The following is a 22,675-nucleotide window of genomic DNA, read 5'->3' as shown; positions in this document are numbered from 1 at the left end:
GAGAGGTTTTCTGGTGCTTTATTTTGGTTACTTGCTGGAGCCATCTTGTCCTGCTTTAGGTGATTTGATATTGTCTGTTGTCTCCAAGGCATTAAGGTGTTATTATATTTATTTATTAATTGTATGTTTGTTTGCTGCATCCCAATTTTTTGTTTTGTTTTGATGTATCTGGGCAGGTAGAATGGGGGCGCTACTCTGGTTGCTAGTCTGGCTGCATCGGAATGCTCAGCACCTGTCTCTGGTTGGGTGGGGTAGCAGCTGGGTGTGTGAGTGCAGGTCTCTGTTTCCTGGTCATGCCGGATGGCTGAAGGCAGGTTGGGCAGGTGCTGCCTACTGCTTATCATTAGTCCAATGGCACAGGAGTGGGCAGTGGCACTTGCCGAGTGGGAGGGGTGGCAGAATAAAGTCGGTGTACAGGTGACTATCAGTGAATGAACCAGTGGCCCATTTTGGTTGATGACTGGATGGTCTGTCTTTTCTGAGCTTCTAGAACAGTTTCTTTGTATTTTTCTTATTATAGCAGTTGTGTACGTATGTCACCTTATTTGAAATTTAAGGGACTGTGCCTTATTTCTGTCTGAATTCCTAGCGGCCTACCTTGTATGTGGCAAGAACTTAAAAATATTTTATTTTTACCTAACAAAGGTTATTTTTTAAAATGTTTTCCTATACCTAGAAAGTCATATAATATCACTGTAGAAAATAATGGGGCTTTCTTTTGTTCGTTTTCCATAAAAGACTCAAAGAAGCCTGCATAAGATTGAGATTTGAATTTAGATTTTAAGATTTAGAAGAATTCATTTGTCTAGTGAATATTCATTGTGAACCTGCTACTTCCCAGGGAATGTCCTAGACTCTGGGCATAGGACACAGAAATCTCTGCCCTCGTAGCATTTCTATTCTATTCTGTTGTGACTGTTGCTGGGTGTCGTTGAGGCGATTCTGACTCATAGTGACTCCATGTGGCAGAGTAGAACTGCTCCATAGAGTTTTCTTTGCTGTAATCTTTATGGAAACAGATTGCCAGGCTTTTCTCTCACTGAATGGGTTCAGACTGCCAACCTTTAGGTTAGTAGCCATGTTACTCATAATTCCAGTAAACAATGAAAGCTGGTTTTCCTTACGTTTGTCAACTTCTGTCAATGAAAACTTCCTTTTCTTTCAGAGGCTTCCAGAGAATTGGGCAAGTCAGTTATAGGACAAGGAAAACTAGTTGTGAGCAGAGGAATCTTTCTAACCAACCTGTGCCCTCCGTAGATTCTGACGTGTTAGAGTAGAACTGTGCTCCATAGGGTTTTCAGTGGCTAATTTTTCATAAGTAGATCTCTAGGGTTTTCTTCCAAGGTGAACAGTTGTTATTGTGTTCTGTCAAATCAATCTTCAACTTATAACAACCCCAAGAGACAGAGTAGAAATGACCCATAGGCTTTTCTTGGCTGTAATCTTTACAGAAGCGGATTACCAGGTCTTTTCTCCCGTGAAGCTGCCAGATGGGTCCAAACTGCCAACCTTTTGCACCACCAGCTAAAGTTGGTCATACTTGGCAAACAGCTTGACAACATTCATAAAGGACTGTCTCTTTGTCTTTTAAATCTTACATAGTCATTTGACTTATTTATTTTAAGAAATCATCTTTAGCTGTTGGTCACAACAGTTGCTTCAGCTGTTAATCGCTGTTGTTGTTAACAGTTCTCCAGAGATTTAATGTTCAGTTTCAATTCTTGTTTTCAAAATCTCATGTCATTAAATCAGAGGTTTCAGAAGAACTGGAATTTAAGAAGTGTTTTTTTCTTGCGGGTTGGGAGTTCAGGATTTTTAAGAGGGATGGAGAGAATTATAACATGCTGTATCGTAGGGCAACAGAAAAAGCCAGAATATTGGAGAATAAGAGTCTGCCATTTTCTTCTTGGAGCTCCTCTTTCTTACAGGGCACTTAATGTGTTATTTAATGTCAGGTCTATAAAAGGAGGAGAACTGCACTTGAAAATTTAATGCCAGTGTTTTGTGGAAATACAGAAAAGGAGACCTGTATTCAGCCCTTGATGGAGACAGATAGTGGGCAAATAGGGGGCCAGATTCATGTTACATTTTCTCCTGCTCTGTTGCAGCATTGACTCTGTTCACACCAGTGATGATGCAACACCATACTCTTCCCTGCAAATAAATAAATGTGCAGGCCCAAAGAAGAATGCAGCAGTACAGAGTTGATGGAGAATGATTTGGCCTCTGAAATATCGACACCCCAGCATAGTTCATATTTACGACACGATTGGAAATGTCACAGTAATGATTTAAATGGAGGCAGTTGTCTCTTAGGGCTCTTGCATTATGGCTGGTTTTAAAATCCGTCTAGCCCATCGTGGGTTGTTGTTTCTGAAGGTCTACATAATTGAATTTAAGGGTTCTGCATCCTGTCATTATGGGAGATGTCAGAATAATAAAATCTAATCCTAGACTAACATGCTATCAGAACCCTTTGGTCTTCTGGCTTTGCAGACTTTATGTCTGTCAGGGCCTGTGGTCTCACTGTTTGGTGCAATCAGAGGTGAATATCATTTCTCATATTTTGCACTGAGGGACTGGAACCCAAAAGACGTGTGTGTTTCCAAAGAGGCACTGTCAATGCTGGCCTGGGGGTAGGGGGTCAGGGGGTGGAGCAGCCCCCAGCCCCGATTCAGTCTCTGCTGTAACTGAGTCGTACTTTTCGGCATTGGCCTCAGAGCTGCAGTCTTTCAGCAAGAATACAAGTCAAGGAAAGAAGCCAGAGCCCTGGGATTGTTCTGGAGAATAATAGGAACATCAGAGTAGCCCTTCTTAGAGCGCCTAGCATGTTGCTGGGTGTGTATGAGGGCCTCAAATGCTGGTATGATTGGCTTGGGAATTACCCAAGTTAAAATAATGCACATACTTATTATTAGAGCAAGGTCCTCAACTAACAGCTGCCCAATATTTTCATCATCTTATCCTCACCCTGCACTCTACCCAGCCCCCCTCGCAGAAGACTGCCCCCACTCCCTACAACATGCACACATACACACGCGAAAGAGGACTGATTATAAAACTATAGACTTGTCCTAAATCTGAATCTTTTTGTATTGTTTAGAAAATAACTCACTTAGACTGATTCAGCTAGCCAAAATACAGAACAAACAAATATTTTAACTAGCCCCTTTTGTAAATTACTAAACTGCTATGTAACTAGGCTACTCTTACTATGGACATAAGTATTTTTTATAAATTTGTTGTTAATCATAAACTATAAAATCAGTAATTGTTACTGCATAAAATAAATTTGGGTGAAGGAGTTCTATTTTTACTCCTTTCCAGGGTTTGGAGAAGGTCCCTGGGTGACACACACAGCTTGCACCTGTCTACTAACCTAAAAGTTGGCAGTTCAAACCTACCTACCTAGTGGTGCCGCAGAAGAAAGGCCTGGCAATCTGCTTTTGTAAAGATTACAGCCAGTCAAAACAATATGTGTATTAATTATTTAATGAGAAACTAATTCGCTCAGTAAACCTTCATCTAAAGCACAGTTTTAAAAAAAGATTATACCAAGAAAACCCTAAGGAGCAGTTCTACTATGTGACACATGGGGTCACCATGAGTTGGAATTGACTCGACGGCAACAGGTTTGAGGGTTTAGGAGAGAAACAGGTGATGAGTTTTTTACTCTGAATCAGTGGTCCTCAACTGGGGGTGATTCCTCCTCCCTGCACCCACCCATGAGACATTTAGCAATGGAGTCGTTTTTGACTGTCATGGCTAGGGCGGGCAGGTGCTACTGTGTCCAGTGGGTAGAGGTCAGAGATGTTGCTGAACATCCTTCAGTGCACAGGGAAGTCCCCCACAATGAAGAATTATTCTACCCAAAATGTCAGTCTTGCTGAGGTTGAGAAACCCCTGCTGTAGACTCTTAGGCTTACTTGCTGACCTTAACACAGGACATTTTTCAGTATTTTATTTAAATCAAATAATGATTTAAATAAAATTTATCTTTAATAATTTTTTAAATTACAAAAATGTTAATAGCACCTCCAGAACCTGTTGATCTCTTCTCTTATTCACCAATTATTTATCAAGCGCCTTCTGGGTGCCAGGAAACGTGCTCAGTGCTGGGCGGACCCTGGTTGACAGCGTGGCAAGGTTCTTACCTTCTTAGAGCTTACAGTTGAGTGGCTAAGATGTTGATATATTTCCTGCCAAGTATTTTTTCTTTGCCTCTTTGTGAATATATAATAGCAGACAATAAGAGCTAATATTTATTGTACTCTTACTGTGTGAAAGGCCCTGGTCTAGGTTTTTTTAAATCGTACATATTATATATTAACTCAATGTTTTTAACACCACTGTGAGGGTGGTACTGTTCTTTCCACATGACAGATTGGGAAACTGAGGCATAGAGAGATTAAGCAACTTTTGCTCACAAAATCAATACATGATAGAATCTTGATTGTAGCCCAGGCAGCCTGGCTCCAGAGTTGGTGCCCTATTACTCACTAGAATATACTGCCTTTTATAGTATTTATAAAATTGATCTCGTATAGACCGTTTTGATTCATGATTTTTTATTTAACATTATATGTGAGTATTCTCCTTAAATAAACTGCCCAGTTATTTCTTACTTCCTCCCAAAAGAAACATCATTTTAATGTATTCATTTGTTTAGTAGGTTCATAATGAAATAAGTGTACATTAGACATAATGGTGATAAGCATTTAAATGCTTACAGAGATCTTAAAACAGTCTTATATAATTGCTTATGAAAAGTTTTAATTCAGTAATCTTAGGCATTAAGGCAGACAGGTTACTTTAGGAAATTAAGCATTTTGTAGCTTGTGTTTGATTTTGGAGCAGGAATTCAAACTCAACTTTAGATAGTGAGCAGTCAGTGCTGATGAGTGTTATGCAAATTTATCATAACACGAAACTGAATTGGAGCTATCAGCTGAAGAGATCATTGAGCCTGGTTAGAAACTGTTCTTTATAAAAACTGCATCGTATTAGGGGTGGTTGTGAGGCTCAAGTTGCCAGTGAAGTGTTTTTCACAGCATATGTTAAGATCAGGATTTTATTCACCAAGGTTCCCTTTAGACACACGTTCTCAAGGATGTGCGTATCATATGAGGTCCATTATTCTGGGAACCTCTGCCACTCTGCAGAGCTCGTTCCAAGGTGAGCAGGTGGAGTGTTGTTCCCTTTGTACATCTGGAAAAGATTTGTGAATTATAGCAATGCCGTATACTGGAAACAGACTTTCTGCAGTTGAAAAAGGTACATATGCATGAAATATAAAGAGATTTAAACTAATAAGAATTTTAAATATTGACAAAATAGGAAGCATTTGAATTGCAGTGGTATCCAGATAGTGAATGACCTTCCAAGTCAGGCAGACATAGGTTGGAATCCCAACTCACCGACTTATTCACTCTGTGACCCTGGGCAAGTTACCTGGCCTCTCTGAGCCCGTTTCCTCAGCAAACAGCTGATCCCTGCTATCTGGGATTGTCATCAGGGTTAAATGAGTCTGTCTATATAAGACACCCCCCACGTGTCTGTCAGTTTGTCATACTGTGGGGGCTTGTGTGTTGCTGTGGTGCTGGAAGCTATGCCACCAGTATTCAGATACCAGCAGGGTCACCCATGGAGGACAGGTTTCAGCTGAGCTTCCAGACTAAGACAGACTAGGAAAAAGAACCCTGCAGTCTACTTCTGAAAAGCATTAGCCAGTGAAAACCTTATGAATAGCAGTGGAACGTTGTCTGATATAGTGCTGGAAGATGAGCACCCCAGATTGGAAGGCACTCAAAAGATGACTGGGGAAGAGCTGCCTCCTCAAAGTAGAGTCAACCTTAATGACGTGGATGGAGTAAAGCTTTTGGGACCTTCATTTGTTGATGTGGCATGACTCAGAATGAGAAGAAACAGCTGCAAACATCCATTAATAATCGGAACCTGGAATGTACGAAGTATGAATCTAGGAAAATTAGAAATCATCAAAAATGAAATGGAACACATAAACATTGATATCCTAGGCGTTAGTGAGCTGAAATGGACTGGTATTGGCCATTTTGAATTGGACAATCATATAGTCTACTATGCTGGGAATGACAACTCAAAGAGGAATGGTCTTGCATTCATCGTCAAAAAGAACATTTCAAGATCTATCCTGAAGTACAACGCTGTCAGTGATAGGATAATATCCATACGCCTACAAGGAAGACCAGTTAATACGACTATTATTCAAATTTACACACCAACCCCTATGGCCAAAGATGAAGAAATAGAAGATTTTTATCAGCTGTTGCAGTCTGAAATCGATTGAACATGGAATCAAGATGCATTGATAATTACTGGTGATTGGAATGTGAAAGTTGGAAACAAAGAAGAAGGATCAGTAGCTGGAAAATATGGCCTTGGTGATAGAAACAATGCCGGGGACCGAATGATAGAATTTTGCAAGACCAACGACTTCTTCATTGCAAATACCTTCTTTCACCAACATAAACGGAGACTGTACACACGGACCTCGCCAGATGGAACACACAGAAATCAAATTGACTACATCTGTGGAAAGAGACAATGGAAAAGCTCAATATCATCAGTCAGAACAAGGCCAGGGGCCGACTGTGGAACAGACCATCAATTGCTCATATGCAAGTTCAAGCTGAAACTGAAGAAAATCAGAGCAAGTCCACGAGAGCCAAAATATGACCTTGAGTATATCTCACCTGAATTTAGAGACCATCTGAAGAATAGATTTGACGCATTGAATACTAGTGACCGAAGACCAGAGGAGTTGTGGAATGACATCAAGGACATCATCCATGAAGAAAGCAAGAGGTCACTGAAAAGACAGGAAAGAAAGAAAAGACCAAGATGGATATCAGAGGAGACTCTGAAACTTGCTCTTGAGCATTGAGCAGCTAAAGCAAAAGGAAGAATTGATGAAGTAAAAGAACTGAAGATTTCAAAGGGCCTCTCAAGAAGACAAAGTATTATAATGTCATGTGCAAAGAGCTGGAGGTGGAAAACCAAAAGGGAAGAACATGCTCGGCGTTTCTCAAGCTGAAAGAACTGAAAAAAAAATTCAAGCCTGGAGTTGCAATAGTGAAGGATTCCATGGGGAAAATATTAAACGACGCAGGAAGCATCAAAAGAAGATGGAAGGAGTACACAGAGTCACTATACCAAAAAGAATTAGTCGATATTCAACCATTTCAAGAGGTGGCATATGATCAGGAACCGATGGTACTGAAGGAAGAAGCCCAAGCTGCTCTGAAGGCATTGGCAAAAAACAAGGCTCCGGGAATTGATGGAATATCAGTTGAGATGTTTCAACAAACAGATGCAGCGCTGGAGGTGCTCACTTGTCTATGCCAAGAAATATGGAAGACAGCTTCTTGGCCAACTGACTGGAAGAGATCCATATTTATGCCTATTCCCAAGAAAGGTGATCCAACCGAATGTGGAAATTATAGAACAATATCATTAATATCGCATGCAAGCAAAATTTTGCTGAAGATCATTGAAAAATGGCTGTAGCAGTGTATCGACAGGGAACTGCCAGAAATTCAGGCTGAATTCAGAAGAGGACGTGCTGATGTCAGATGGATCCTGGCTGAAAGCAGAGAATACCAGAAGGATGTTTACCTGTGTTTTATTGACTATGCAAAGGCATTCGACTGTGTGGATCATAACAAACTATGGATAACACTGCAAAGAATGGGAATTCTAGAACACTTAATTGTGCTCATGAGGAACCTTTACATAGATCAAGAGGCAGTTGTTTGTACAGAACAAGGGGATACTGTTTGGTTTAAAGTCAGGAAAGGTATGCATCAGGGTTGTATTCTTTCACCATACCTATTTAATCTGTATGCTGAGCAAATAATCCAAGAAGCTGGACTATATGAAGAAGAACGGGGCATCAGGATTGGAGGAAGACTCATTAACAACCTGCGTTATGCAGATAACACAACCTTGCTTGCTGAAAGTGAAGAGGACTTGAAGCACTTACTAATGAAGATCAAAGACCACAGCCTTCAGTATGGATTACACCTCAACATAAAACAAAAATCCTCACACCTGAACCAATGAGCAACATCACGATAAATGGAGAAAAGATTGAAGTTGTCAAGGATTTCATTTTACTTGGATCCACGATCAACATCCATGGAAGGAGCAGTCAAGAAATCAGAAGACGCATTGCATTGGGCAAACCTGCTGCAAAGGACCTCTTTAAAGTGTTGAAGAGCAAAGATGTCACCCTGAAGACTAAGGTGTGCCTGACCCAAGCCATGGTATTTTCAATCACATCGTATGTATGTGAAAGCTGGACAATGAATAAGGAAGACCGAAGAAGAGTTGACGCCTTTGAATTGTGGTGCTGGCAAAGAATATTGACTATACCATGGACTGCCAAAAGAACGAACAAATCTGTCTTGGACGAAGTGCGGCCAAAATGCTCCTTAGAGGCAAGGATGGTGAGACTGCGTCTTACATACTTTGAACATGTTGTCAGAAGGGATCAGTCCCTGGAGTAGAACATCATGCTTGGCAGAGTACAGGGTCAACGGAAAAGAGGAAGACCCTCAACAAGGTGGATTGACACAGTGGCTGCAACAGTGAGCTCAAGCATAACAACGATTTTAAGGATGGTGCAGGATCGGGCAGTGTTTCGTTCCGTTGTGCATAGGGTTGCTGTGAGCCGGAACCGACTCGATGGCACCTAACAACAACAACATATAAGACGCCTGGCATAGTGCCCAGCACTGGGTAGAGAGTATGTTAACGGCAGGGCTTCGAACCAAGTTTGTTCTGGTTCAGACTCCTACTGACAATTTGCTTTTCTAACAAGTTCCCAGGAAGTTATACATAAGGAACATCTGGGTATTTTGTTCAAATGTAGGTTCTGATTCAGTGTATCTGGGGTGGAAATGCAAATTCTCAAGCAGAAAGCATGTTGTTTTTAGGTGTCATTGAGTCGGTTCTGACTCAGTAGAGTCCCTATGGACCACAGAATGAAGCACTGCCCGATCCTGTGCCATCCTCACAGTCGTTGTTATGCTTAAGTGCGTTATTGCAGCCACTGTGTCAATCCATCTCATTGAGGGTCTTCCTCTTTTTTGCTGACCCTCTTCTTTACCAAGCATGATGTCCTTCTCCAGGGACTGATCCCTCCTGACAACATGTTCAAAGTATGTGAGACGTAGTCTCGCCATCTTTGCTTATAAGGGGCATTCTGGTTGTACTTCTTCTAAGACAGATTTGTTCATTATTTTGGTGGTCCTTGGTATATTCGATATTCTCCTCCAACACTACAATTTAAAGGCGTCGCCTCCTCCAACACTACAATTCAAAGGCGTCGATTCTTCTTCAGTCTTCTTTATTCATCTCCCAGCTTTCACATGCGTAGGAGGTGATTGAAAACACCATGGCTCGGGTTAGGTGCACCTTAGTCCTCAAAGTGACATCTTTGCTTTTCAACACTTTAAAAGAGGTCTTTTGCAGCAGATTTGCCCAATGCAACGTGTCTTTTGATTTCTTGACTGCTATTTCCAAGGATGTTGATTATGGATCCAAGTAAAATGACACCCTTGCCAACCTCAATCTTTTCTCTGTTTATCATGATGTTGCTCATTGGTCCAGTTGTGAGGATTTTTCTTTTCTTTATGTTGAGGTGCAGTCCATACTGAAGGCTGTGGTCTTTGATCTTCATCAGTAAGTGCTTCAAGCCCTCTTCACTTTCAGCAGAACATGTTAGAAATGCAAATTCTCAGCAGGACGTCAAACTGGAATGAACCAGTTTGGAGCCCTGATTAATGGTCACCGTTACTACTGGCTATCGAATATGTTTCCATCATCTTTCAAAATACCTAGGCATATAACTCAGTAGTCAAGTTCTCGCCTTTGTCGCAGGAGTCCCAGGATTGATTCCTGGCCAGTGCACCTCATGTGCAGCCAACACTTGTCTGTCAGTGAAGGTTTGCGTGTTGCTGTGATACCAACAGGTATCAGCAAAGGTTTCAGACCAAGGCAAACTAGGAAAGAAGACCTGGTGATCTACTTCCAAAATCAGTCAATGAAAACCCTTTGAATCACAACGGTCCAGTCCATAACCAATCACGGGAATGGAACAGGACCGGGCAGTATTTATGTGCGGAGTTGCCCTGAGTTGGGGCCTGACTGAACAGCAGCTAACAACAGCAACAAGCACATGAAAGCCAGACCACTTGGGTTCTAATCTAGGCTCTACTGCTTTCTAGCTATGTAACATGAGGCAAGTTACTTAAGCTCCCTTTGTGCCAGTTTGTTTTTATTTAAATTGTGAATAGTTACAGTACCCACGCCATAGGATGGTTGTGAATGTTAACTAAATTATTAAACACAAAGCCCTTAAAACAGTCTAGTACTAGCCGTTGCCATCCAGTCGATTCCGAGTCATAGCTACCCTGTAGGACAGAGTAGAACTGCCCCATAGGGTTTCCAAGGAGCAGGCTGGTGGATTCAAATTGCCAACCTTTTGGTTAGCAGCCAAATGCTTATATATATGAATGTTTGCTACTGTTATTGTTAGGTGCCGTTGAGTCGATCTCGACTCATAGTGACCACTCTGTACAACAGAACGAAACACTGCCTGGTCCTGCGCCATCCTCACAGTCGTCGCTATGTTTGAGCCCATCGTTACAGCTGCTGTGTCAATCCATCTTGTTCTTCCCCTTTTTCACTTACTCTCTACTTTACCAAGCATGATGTCCTTCTGCAGTGACTGGTCCCTCCTGATAACATGTCCACAATTTGATTTTAAACTCAGACAAAGATAAAAGCATTATATCTTAAAAGCTAGATATCTTTGAATATTTTCTCAGATGCTGTTCACTGTAACTTGTGCTTACTATCTGATATAAGTTTCATGTTTGTGGTTCAAACATAATTTATTCCTATATTAAAAAACATTTTTAAAGTTGGTGGTACCATTTTATCTAAATGAGCAGAGTTTGCTGATTTGGCACCATGTTTGAGTATTAATTTTCATTGAAAAATGACCTTTCTGAAATGTTCTTTTCCCTCTCCAGATTACCCAGACCTGGGCGAACTCCCGCCACGGTCTCCTTTAGAACCAGTTTGTGAAGATGGGTCCTCTGGCCTGGTACCAGAGGAAAAGAAAAGGACATCTCGTGAGCTTCGAGAGCTATGGCAAAAGGCTATTCTACAGCAGATACTGCTCCTCAGAATGGAGAAGGAGAATCAGAAGCTACAAGGTTGGTTTGCTGTTTTTGATATTGAACAGGCCTGATGATCTTAATCAAATCAGATATAAGCATGATCTCTTAAAGGGCAATGTGGCCTAATACATCATGCACACGTGTATACATATATGTTTCACTTTTTCCTGTAGATCTGCTTACTTTTTCAAAAGTAGATTAAATATTTTCTGAAGATTTAATGATAATCAGACACCTATATTGATTATTTTCATATGGTCATTATTGGCATAGTATCTGGAAGTTCAAGATGCAACCTTCAAGTTTAAACTCTAACATTCTGAAAACTGTCATCTCTTTCTTTCTTCCTACTTTGTCCTCAGCCGTAGTGTACACCTGACTGTTAGGTGTGAACCGATCCTGCCTAAATTGTTAAAGTTTATATGCCTTGCTCTGTGTGCATTTTTAGCGAGTTGCTAACCTGGAAAAAGGGGGCTAAACTTGAGCATTAGCTGAGCTCTACCTGTTCTGATACTGAGAGTATCAAAACAAGACATGAATTTTGAAAGTTTGTTTCCATACTGTCACTTGAACTAATAAATAAATAACTTTTTTCAAAGTAACTAAGAAACGAAGCTTATGTACCTGTCCTGGTACAATGGGGAAGCACACTGTCTTTGGAGTGCAGAAAGCTGCCTGGATATAAAACAATGAGAATTTTTGTTTGGAAGGTTTGAACTTAACTCTTTGAAAGGGAAAGCCATACAGGTAGTTCACTCATGATGCCATTGCCTGGACCATTTTGGAATTAGACAGCATTTAATTGTACCTCCTCCGTGGTTATAAATGTTCATCTTTTGATAATGATCTTGATGTTTGTCATTAATAAAAATGAAATAATGAATTGAAAATAAAATAATAAACTTCATTAAGACACCAGATTTGATGAATGATTCATAGTCAAAATGAGTCTTTCATTTTTTGACCAGTAACAAGAAGTGAAGCATAAAGTAATAAGACCCTTCTGCTATGAAAGTAGTCCAACAGTTGGAATGGGCTTTTTATAACTGTGAGGATGCTCCACAAGGTCCTGTCACAGGGGGAGGAGTTTTATTCCAACTCTTTTTCTACCATCTTCTTGTGTGTGCCGAAAAGTAAGTCTAAAATCAGAGTCTAAGAGGAGTTTGATAGCAATGGCATCAGTGAGCATGTCATCGGCTAAGTGACAGTTTTGGAGCACAGCACTTATATTCACGTACGGGTTGGGATTTTTGTTGAAAAGTAAAAAGGCATTTACATTCATCATGTAGGTCATAAACCGTAATGCTTACCCTAGCCAATCTTCTTGCAAATGACAGCCATGTAAAATCAGGGTGTAGCTGTAAAATTAGAATGACTCTGACCAGGTTCTAGGAATGCTGGAAGGAATTGTGACTGTAACTGATTAGGTGATACCAGTATGCTACAAAGCAAAGCACACACTGCAGTGTAAATGATGACCGGACAGATTAGAGTGAACGGGTACATTTCCTAAGGTTACCTGGAACAATGGGCCAGGTGTTGCAGTAAATTTGCTGGCCCGTGCCAGCATCTTTCATTCTTCATTCATCTGGCTTGTTGGCAGTATTAAATCTGTGTGGTCTTTTATTTTACTTTTTGAATTCATTTCTCTTTGTAGTTTCATAAAAGTCACTGTATGTTTATCTCTGTGGTGGAAGGAGAATAAACTTGCTGAATATATGAAGCATCTGCCCATTGTATTAGGGTGTGAAGTACTTGTATGACTTGAGAAAAATAACCAGCAATAAGAGCCTAATCATGATTTGCCTAAAAATATGTAGGTAGTTTTGTTTGTCAGGGTGGGCATGGAACTTTCTCATTAAATACAGAAGCAAGATTTGATAAGAACTAACTGGGAAGTTTTCTGTGTACTAGAAAGACAGTCATTCTATTGCATTTTTTCCAATTGCTTCTTAAAGGAAGGTTAAATTGCAACTGGGAGTGGCTCTTGAAATTTATCAAGGCTTTAAGCTGCCTTGCATGCTTTTTGGGAAAGAAATGGAAGGAACGTGAATGGAGAGAGTCTTCCTATGGTTAAGCCTATTTCCTGGCTTTCAAATATATGGAACACCTCTTTATTATTCTGGAAGCGTTGCATCCTGGAAAGACTCAAGCCACGTCATCTCAGTCTACCCCAATCCACTGTAGACAGTTGGAAGCAGAAGTCGTGATTTCCCCAAACAGCTCATTTTCAGTGGCACGTCATTGCCTGAACTGATTCATGTAACTTAGCGTTTCATGCTTAACTAAAATTCAAAACCGAACACAAACCCATTGCTGTCGAGTTGATTCCGACTCATAGCAAACCTATAGGACGGAGTAGAACTGACCCCCATAGGGTTTCCAAGCAGCGCCTGATGGATTCGAGCTGCCGACCTTTTTGTTAGCAGCTGAGCTCTTAACCACTGCACCACCAGGGCTCTTAACTAGATTAAAAGATTACAAATATCACATCTGTACAGTGATGTAATAGCACATTAAATTTTGAATTGTAATTGCAGGCATTTTAATTTTTAAAGGTTTATTTCTAATTAAATTATGTTTATTATAAAAACAAATATTGAGTAGCTTTTCTAAAGCCTCTACAAGTTTGGGATCACTGCTTGCTGCGCTTACCAGACTCTTAGCCTTTCTAAGCTTTCAAGAAATGGTGGCAGTTGGCGAGAGAGTTTTGTCTGTGAAAGCAGTTGCTAATGGAGTAGAATTAGGGATGGGGCAGTGGCAGCCCACCCTGCACAGTGGGCATAAATCAGACCTGAGCCTTAGTCACAAAATCCAAGTTAGTTTATACATCCATGTTAAATGGTAGTACTCGTTGCCGTTGAGTCAGTTCTGACTCATAGCCACCCTATAGGACAGAGTAGAACTGCCCCATATAAACTTATACGGATTTCCAAGGCTTTACAGAAGCAGACTACCACACCTTTCTCCCACGGGGTAGCTGTGGGTTCGAACCACTGGCCTTTGGCTAGCAACTGAGCGCTGACCTATGCTGCCACACAGGAGAAAGACGTGGAAGTCTGCTTCCATAGAGATTACAGCCTTGGAAACTCTATGGGGCAGTTCTACTCTGTCCTATAGGGTTGCTATGAATCAGAATCGACTCAGTGGCAGTGGGTTAAATGGTAATAAACTAAAACCAAACCCACTGTCGTTGAGTTGATTCCTACTCATCGTGACCCTATAGGGCAGAGTAGAACTGCCCCACAGAGTTTCCTAAGGAGTGCCTGGTGGATTTGAACTACCTACCTTTTGGTTAGCAGCTGTAGCACTAACTACTATACCACCAGGATTTCCTAAATGGTAATAGATGTTTTGAAAAATGACACTTTTGCAAAGTTACATTTGACCTTGTTTAGTCCTGGCTTTCCCTAACCCCATAAACAACAGGGGTTTGTGGACTGTTACTATTTTAAACAATGTGGTCCTGTGTCCAAACTTCTTGCCTTGGAGCCTTGACACTTGCTGCAGGGATGTGCCACCTGTGTTGGGTGATAAGACATTTTTGAAGGTCACAGATTTTCGACAGCAGCAATGTTATCAGGATACCGAAACAGCAGGATGCTGCTTGGACCAACGGCGAAATATGCGGATTCAGCTTTTTTTCTTTTTAATTAACTTTTATTAAGCTTCAAGTGAACATTTACAAATCCAATCAGTCTGTCACATGTAAGTTTACATACATCTTACTCCCTTCTCCCACTTGCTCTCCCCCTATTGAGTCAGCCCTTTCAGTCTCTCGTTTCGTGCCAATTTTGCCATCTTCCTTCTCTCTCTGTCTTCCCATCCCCCCTCCAGTCAAGAGTTGCCAACACACTCTCAAGTGTCCACCTGATTTAATTAGCTCACTCTTCATCAGCATCTCTCTCCCCCCCACTGACCAGTCCCTTTCATGTCTGATGAGTTGTCTTCGGGGATGGTTCCTGTCCTGTGCCAACAGAAGGTCTGGGGAGCATTGCTGCCGGGATTCCTCTAGTCGCAGTCAGACCATTAAGTATGGTCTTTTTATGAGAATTTGGGGTCTGCATTCCACTGATCTCCTGCTCCCTCAGGAGCTCTCTGTTGTGCTCCCTGACAGGGCAGTCATCGATTGTGGCCAGGCACCAACTAGTTCTTCTGGTCTCAGGATGATGTAGGTCTCTGGTTCATGTGACCCTTTCTGTCTCTTGGGCTCTTAGTTGTCGTGTGACCTTGGTGTTCTTCATTTTCCTTTGCTCCAGGTGGGTTGAGACCAATTGATGCATCTTAGATGGCCGCTTGTTAGCATTTAAGACCCCAGACGCCACATTTCAAAGTGGGATGCAGAATGTTTTCATAATAGAATTATTTTGCCAATTGACTTAGAAGTCCCCTCAAACCACGTTCCCCAGACCCCCGCCCCTGCTCCACTGACCTTTGAAGCATTCATTTTATCCCTGAAACCTCTTTGCTTTTAGTCCAGTCCAATTGGGCTGACCTTCCTTGTATTGAGTGTTGTCTTTCCCTTCACCCAAAGCAGTTCTTATCTACTGATTGATCAATAAAAAACCCTCTCCCTCCCTCCCTCCCTCCCCCCTTCGTAACCACAAAAGTATGTGTTCTTCTCAGTTTTTTCTATTTCTCAAGATCTTATAATAGTGGTCTTATACAATATTTGTCCTTTTGCCTCTGACTCATTTCGCTCAGCATAATGCCTTCCAGATTCCTCCATGTTATGAAATGTTTCAGAGATTCGTCACTGTTCTTTATCGATGCGTAGTATTCCATTGTGTGAATATACCACAATTTATTTACCCATTCATCCATTGACGGACACCTTGGTTGCTTCCAGCTTTTTGCTATTGTAAACAGAGCTGCAATAAACATGGGTGTGCATATATCTGTTTGTGTGAAGGCTCTTGTATCTCTAGGGTATATTCCGAGGAGTGGGATTTCTGGGTTGTATGGTAGTTCTATTTCTAACTGTTTAAGATAACGCCAGATGGATTTCCAAAGTGGTTGTACCATTTTACATTCCCACCAGCAGTGTATGAGAGTTCCAATCTCTCCGCAGCCTCTCCAACGTTTATTATTTTGTGTTTTTTGGATTAATGCCAGTCTAGTTGGTGTGAGATGGAATCTCATCGTAGTTTTAATTTGCATTTCTCTAATGGCTAATGATCGGGAGCATTTTCTCCTGTATCTGTTGGCTGCCTGAATATCTTCTTTAGTGAAATTTGTGTTCATATCCTTTGCCCACTTCTTGATTGGGTTGTTTGTCTTTTTGTGGTTGAGTTTTGACAGGATCATGTAGATTGTAGAGATCAGGTGCTGGTCTGAGATGTCATAGCTGAAAATTCTTTCCCAGTCTGTAGGTGGTCTTTTTACTCTTTTGGTGAAGTCTTTAGATGAGCGTAGGTGTTTGATTTTTAGGAGCTCCCAGTTATCGGGTTTCTCTTCATCATTTTTGGTAATGTTTTGTATTCTGTTTATGCCCTGTATTAGGGCTCCTAGGGTTGTCCCTATTTTTTCTTCCATGATCTTTATTGTTTTAGTCTTTATGTTTAGGTCTTTGATCCACTTGGAGTTAGTTTTTGTGCTTAGTGTGAGGTATGGGTCCTGTTTCATTTTTTTGCAAATGGATATCCAGTTATGCCAGCACCATTTGTTGAAAAGACTATCTTTTCCCCAGTTAACTGACACTGGTCCTTTGTCAAATATCAGCTGCTCATTCATGGATGGATTTATATCTGGGTTCTCAATTCTGTTCCATTGGTCTATGTGCCTGTTGTTGTACCAGTACCAGGCTGTTTTGACTACTGTGGCTGTATAATAGGTTCTGAAATCAGGTAGAGTGAGGCCTCCCACTTTCTTCTTCTTTTTCAGTAATGCTTTGCCTATCCGGGGGTTCTTTCCCTTCCATATGAAATTGGTGATTTGTTTCTCTATCCCCTTAAAATATGACATTGGAATTTGTATCGGAAGTGCGTTATATGTATAGATGGCTTTTGGTAGAATAGACATTTTTACTATGTTAAGTCTTCCTATCCATGAGCAGGGTATGTTTTTCCACTTAAGTATGTCCTTTTGAATTTCTTGTGGTAGAGCTTTGTAGTTTTCTTTGTATAGGTCTTTTACATCCTTGGTAAGATTTATTCCTAAGTATTTTATCTTCTTGGGGGCTACTGTGAAAGGTATTGATTTGGTTATTTCCTCTTCTGTGTTCTTTTTGTTGATGTAGAGGAATCCAATTGATTTTTGTATGTTTATTTTATAACCTGAGACTCTGCCAAACTCTTCTATTAGTTTCAGTAGTTTTCTGGAGGATTCCTTAGGGTTTTCTGTGTACACGATCATGTCATCTGCAAATAGTGATAGCTTTATTTCCTCCTTGCCAATCCGGACAACCCTTTATTTCTTTGTCTAGCCTAATTGCCCTGGCTAGGACTTCAAGTACGATGTTGAATAAGAGCGGTGATAAAGGGCATCCTTGTCTGGTTCCCGTTCTCAAGGGAAATGCTTTCAGGTTCTCTCCATTTAGAGTAATATTGGCTGTTGGCTTTGCATAGATGCCCTTTATTATGTTGAGGAATTTTCCTTCAATTCCTATTTTGGTAAGAGTTTTTATCATAAATGGGTGTTGAACTTTGTCAAATGCCTTTTCTGCATCAATTGATAAGATCATGTGGTTTTTATCTTTTGTTTTATTTATGTGATGGATTACATTAATGGTTTTTCTGATATTAAACCAGTCTTGCATACCTGGTATAAATCCCACTTGATCAGGGTGAATTATTTTTTTTGATGTGTTGTTGGATTCTATTGGCTAGAATTTTGTTGAGGATTTTTGCATCAATGTTCATGAGGGATATAGGTCTATAATTTTCTTTTTTTGTAATGTCTTTACCTGGTTTTGGTATCAGGGAGATGGTAGCTTCATAGAATGAGTTGGGTAGTATTCCGTCTTTTTCTATGCTTTGAAATACCTTCAGTAGTAGTGGTGTTAAGTCTTCTCTGAAGGTTTGGTAGAACTCTGCAGTGAAGCCGTCCGGGCCAGGACTTTTTTTTTTGTTGGGAGTTTTTTGATTACCGTTTCAATCTCTTTTTTTATTATGGGTCTATTTAGTTGTTCTACTTCTGAATGTGTTAGTTTAGGTAGGTAGTGTTTTTCCAAGAATTTATCCATTTCTTCTAGGTTTTCAAATTTGTTAGAGTACAATTTTTCGTAGTAATCTGAAATGATTCTTTTAATTTCATTTGGTTCTGTTGTGATGTGGTCCTTCTCGTTTCTTATTCGGGTTATTTGTTTCCTTTCCTGTATTTCTTTAGTCAGTCTAGCCAATGGTTTATCAATTTTGTTAATTTTTTCAAAGAACCAGCTTTTGGCTTTGTTAATTCTTTCGATTGTTTTTCTGTTCTCTAATTCATTTAGTTCAGCTCTAATTTTTATTATTTATTTTCTTCTGGTGCCTGATGGGTTCTTTTGTTGCTCACTTTCTATTTGTTCAAGTTGTCAGGACAGTTCTCTGATTTTGGCTCTTTCTTCTTTTTGTATGTGTGCATTTATCAATATAAATTGGCCTCTGAGCACTGCTTTTGCTGTGTCCCAGAGGTTTTGATAGGAAGTATTTTCATTCTCGTTGCAGTCTATGAATTTCCTTATTCCCTCCTTGATGTCTTCTATAACCCAGTCTTTTTTCAGTAGGGTATTGTTCATTTTCCAAGTATTTGATTTCTTTTCCCTAGTTTTTCTGTTATTGATCTCTAGTTTCATTGCCTTGTGGTCTGAGAAAATGCTTTGTAATATTTCGATGTTTTGGACTCTGCAAAGATTTGTTTTATGACCTAATATGTGGTCTATTCTAGAGAATGTTCCATGTGCGCTAGAAAAAAAAGTATATTTTGCAGCAGTTGGGTGGAGAGTTCTGTATAAGTCAATGAGGTCAAGTTGGTTGATTGTTGTAAGTAGGTCTTCCGTGTCTCTATTGAGCTTCTTACTGGATGTCCTGTCCTTCTCCGAAAGTGGTGTGTTGAAGTCTCCTACTATAAATGTGGAGGTGTCTATCTCACTTTTCAATTCTGTTAAAATTTGATTTATGTATCTTGCAGCCCTGTCATTGGGTGCATAAATATTTAATATGGTTATGTCTTCCTGATCAATTTTCCCTTTTATCATTATATAGTGTCCTTCTTTATCCTTTGTGGTGGATTTAAGTCTAAAGTCTATTTTGTCAGAAATTAATATTGCTACTCATCTTCTTTTTTGCTTATTGTTTGCTTGATATATTTTTTTCCATCCTTTGAGTTTTAGTTTGTTTGTGTCTCTAAGTCTAAGGTGTGTCTCTTGTAGGCAGCATATAGATGGATCGTGTTTCTTTATCCAGTCTGTGACTCTCTGTCTCTTTATTGGTGCATTTAGTCCATTTACATTCAGTGTAATTATAGATAAAGAAGTTTTTAGTGCTGTCATTTTGATGCCTTTTCATGTGTGTTGTTGGCCATTTCATTTTTCCACATACTTTTTTGTGCTGAGACGTTTTTCTTAGTAAATTGTGAGATCCTCATTTTCATAATGTTTAACTTTATGTTAGTTGAGCCGTTACGTTTTTCTTGGCTTTTTTCTTGACTTATGGAGTTGATATTCCTTTTTGTGGTTACCTTATTATTTACCCCTATTTTTCTAAGTAAAAACCTAACTTGTATCGTTCTATATCGCCTTGTATCACTCTCCACCTGGCAGTTCAATGCCTCCTGTATTTAGTCCCTCTTTTTGATTATTGTGATCTTTTACCTATTGACTTCCATGATTCCCTGTTATGTGTATTGTTTTATTTATTTATTTATTAGAATTAATCTTAATTTGTTTGTTTTTGTGCTTTCCCTATTTGAGTTGATATCAGGACGTTCTGTTTTGTGACCTTGTATTGTGCTGGTACCTGATATTATTGGTCATCTGACTGAACAGTCTCCTTTAGCATTTCTTGTAGCCTTGGTTTGGTTTTTGCGAATTCTCTAAACTTGTGTTTATCTGTAAATATCTTAATTTCTCCTTCATATTTCAGAGAGAGTTTTGCTGGATATATGATCCTTGGTTGGCAGTTTTTCTCCTTCAGTGCTCTGTATACATCGTCCCATTCCCTTCTTGCCTGCATGGTTTCTGCTGAGTAGTCTGAACTTATTCTTATTGATTCTCCCTTGAAGGAAACCTTTCTTTTCTCCCTGGTTGCTTTTAAAATTTTCTGTTTATCTTTGGTTTTGGCAAGTTTGATGATAATATGTCTTGGTGTTTTTCTTTTTGGATCAATCTTAAATGGGGTTCGATGAGCATCTTGGGTAGATATCCTTTCGTCTTTCATGATGTCAGGGAAGTTTTGTGTCAGGAGTTCTTCAACTATTTTCTCTGTGTTTTCTGTCCCCCCTCCCTGTTCTGGGACTCCAATCACCCGCAGGTTATCCTTCTTGATAGAGTCCCACATGATTCTTAGGGTTTCTTCATCTTTTTCTAACTCTTTTATCTGATTTTTTTTCAGCTATGTTGGTGTTGATTCCCTGGTCCTCCAGATGTCCCAGTCTACATTCTAATTGCTCGAGTCTGCTCCTCTGACTTCCTATTGCATTATCTAATTCTGTAATTTTATTGTTAATCTTTTGGATTTCTACATGCTGTCTCTCTATGGATTCTTGCAACTTATTAATTTTTCCAGTATGTTCTTGAATAATCTTTTTGAGTTCTTCAACAGTTGTATCAGTGTGTTCCTTGGCTTTTTCTGCAGTTAGCCTAATTTCATTTGTGATGTCTTTAAGCATTCTGTAAATTAGTTTTTTATATTCTGTATCTGATAATTCCAGGATTGTATCTTCATTTGGGAAAGATTTTGATTCTTTTGTTTGGGGGGTTGGAGAAGCTGTCATGGTCTGCTTCTTTATGTGGTTTGATATGGACTGCTGTCTCCGAGCCATCACTGGGAAACTAGTTTTTCCAGAAAATCCGCTGACTGGTACGCTGGCTCCTGGCTCTGAAAACAATCGCTGTCTCCCCGTATTTGTTCGTTCTCCGTCTCTAAATCTGTGTTTGTTGTTCAGAGTTCGTAGATTGTTATGTATGTGATCGATTCCCTTGTATTTCCGAGTCTTTGTTGCAAGAGGGATCCGCGGTAGCATCCACCTAGTCTGCCATCTTGGCCCTGCCTCCGGATTCAGCTTTTTTAAGCTGCATCTCCTGGTCAGATATGTCTGACTGTGTGAGGAAGTTCTTTTGACTTCAGCGGAAATTCCTTGCATTGCTTGCTGGGCTGTGTTAGGGTAGCCAGACACAGTCACAGCATAATTCACCACCAGAGAAATAAATGTACGTTGGCACCACGAGTCCAGAACTGTTTGCAGTTACCGTTCAGCAGGAGGAAACCCCGGTGGCATAGTGGGTAAGAGTTTGGCTGCTAACTAAAAGTTTGGCAGTTTGAATCCACCAGGCACTCCTTGGAAACCATATGGGGCAATTCTACTCTGTCTTATGGAGTCACTATGAGTCGGAATCAACTCAATGGCAATGAGTGTTTGGCAAGACGAGCTCTAAGCCTGATTTGCCACAAGAGTTAGCTCAACTCTAATTACATGTATTGTGTTTTCTCATAGCTCCCCCAAAATCTGGAGTTGACATTTAGGAAAAAAATGCAAAAAACAAGTCAGCACCACAGATGTAGAGAATTGTTTAACAGAACCTTGAAAACTTATTCTGCTTATTATTCTTTATAAGAATAAACATGGCAGAAGAAAAGCTGTAATAAATGAAAATTTCCGTGCCCAGATGAGTAGTTGGACCAGATGATCTCTGTGGCTCTTTTCATTGTTATCCTTCGATGCATTTGTGTTTGAAGGCAGTCACTACAGCTAGTAAGTGTAGGATTCATAAATCAGATGAATCAGCGTTTACCTTCAGGGCATAGCATTAGCCTGGTTAACCAAGTTAGCGTTTGCTGAATATCTGAAATGGACAAAGAAAACATTTTATGTTATCAAGGCTTAGTTTGTACCATTCACTGTTGTCTATTTCTGATAATTTGTGGAGTATTTGTTAATTAGCAGACATTTTATAGGTGCTTAGTGTATTTAATCTCATTTGGTCCTCAGAAGAGCAGCTCAGTTAAGCAGTCCTGACTTATGACAAGGTTATACTCTGATGACTCCTTTGTAAGTTGGCTCTGACATAAGTTGAGTCCCTGTTTCTTTGTTTTCACTGTTATTCTTTCTTTTAATTAGTATCTTTATAAATTCTATTTGAACATCTGTGGGTGAACATCTGAGAATGATAACATCAGCAGATTACATTCTGTAGCAATGTATGTAGTACATATTACTGACAATAAGATACACCAAAAAAACACAGTTGTTTGGCTCGTCGTAACTCGGATACATTGTAAGTCGGGGACTACCTGTAATTCCTACTACAAAAA

The 22,675-nt window shown here is 40.0% G+C and overlaps 1 protein-coding gene across 4 annotated transcripts in view; it reads left to right on the top strand.

Moving 5' to 3' along the window:
* TBC1D1 (TBC1 domain family member 1) overlaps nt 1-22,675 on the top strand; it is a 284,776-nt gene that overhangs the window by 210,096 nt on the left and 52,005 nt on the right. For all 4 annotated transcript variants that reach the window (XM_064285966.1, XM_064285964.1, XM_064285963.1 and 1 more), the window contains one exon: nt 11,079-11,264. In XM_064285966.1, coding sequence (XP_064142036.1) covers nt 11,079-11,264 — 186 coding nt within the window. The remainder of the gene's footprint in view (nt 1-11,078; nt 11,265-22,675) is intronic.

The sequence above is a fragment of the Loxodonta africana genome, chromosome 5 (genome assembly GCF_030014295.1).
Source record: "Loxodonta africana isolate mLoxAfr1 chromosome 5, mLoxAfr1.hap2, whole genome shotgun sequence".
Classification (NCBI taxonomy): domain Eukaryota; kingdom Metazoa; phylum Chordata; class Mammalia; order Proboscidea; family Elephantidae; genus Loxodonta; species Loxodonta africana.
Note: the sequence above shows the minus strand (reverse complement) of the source record. Positions and strands in the feature narration are given on the sequence as shown.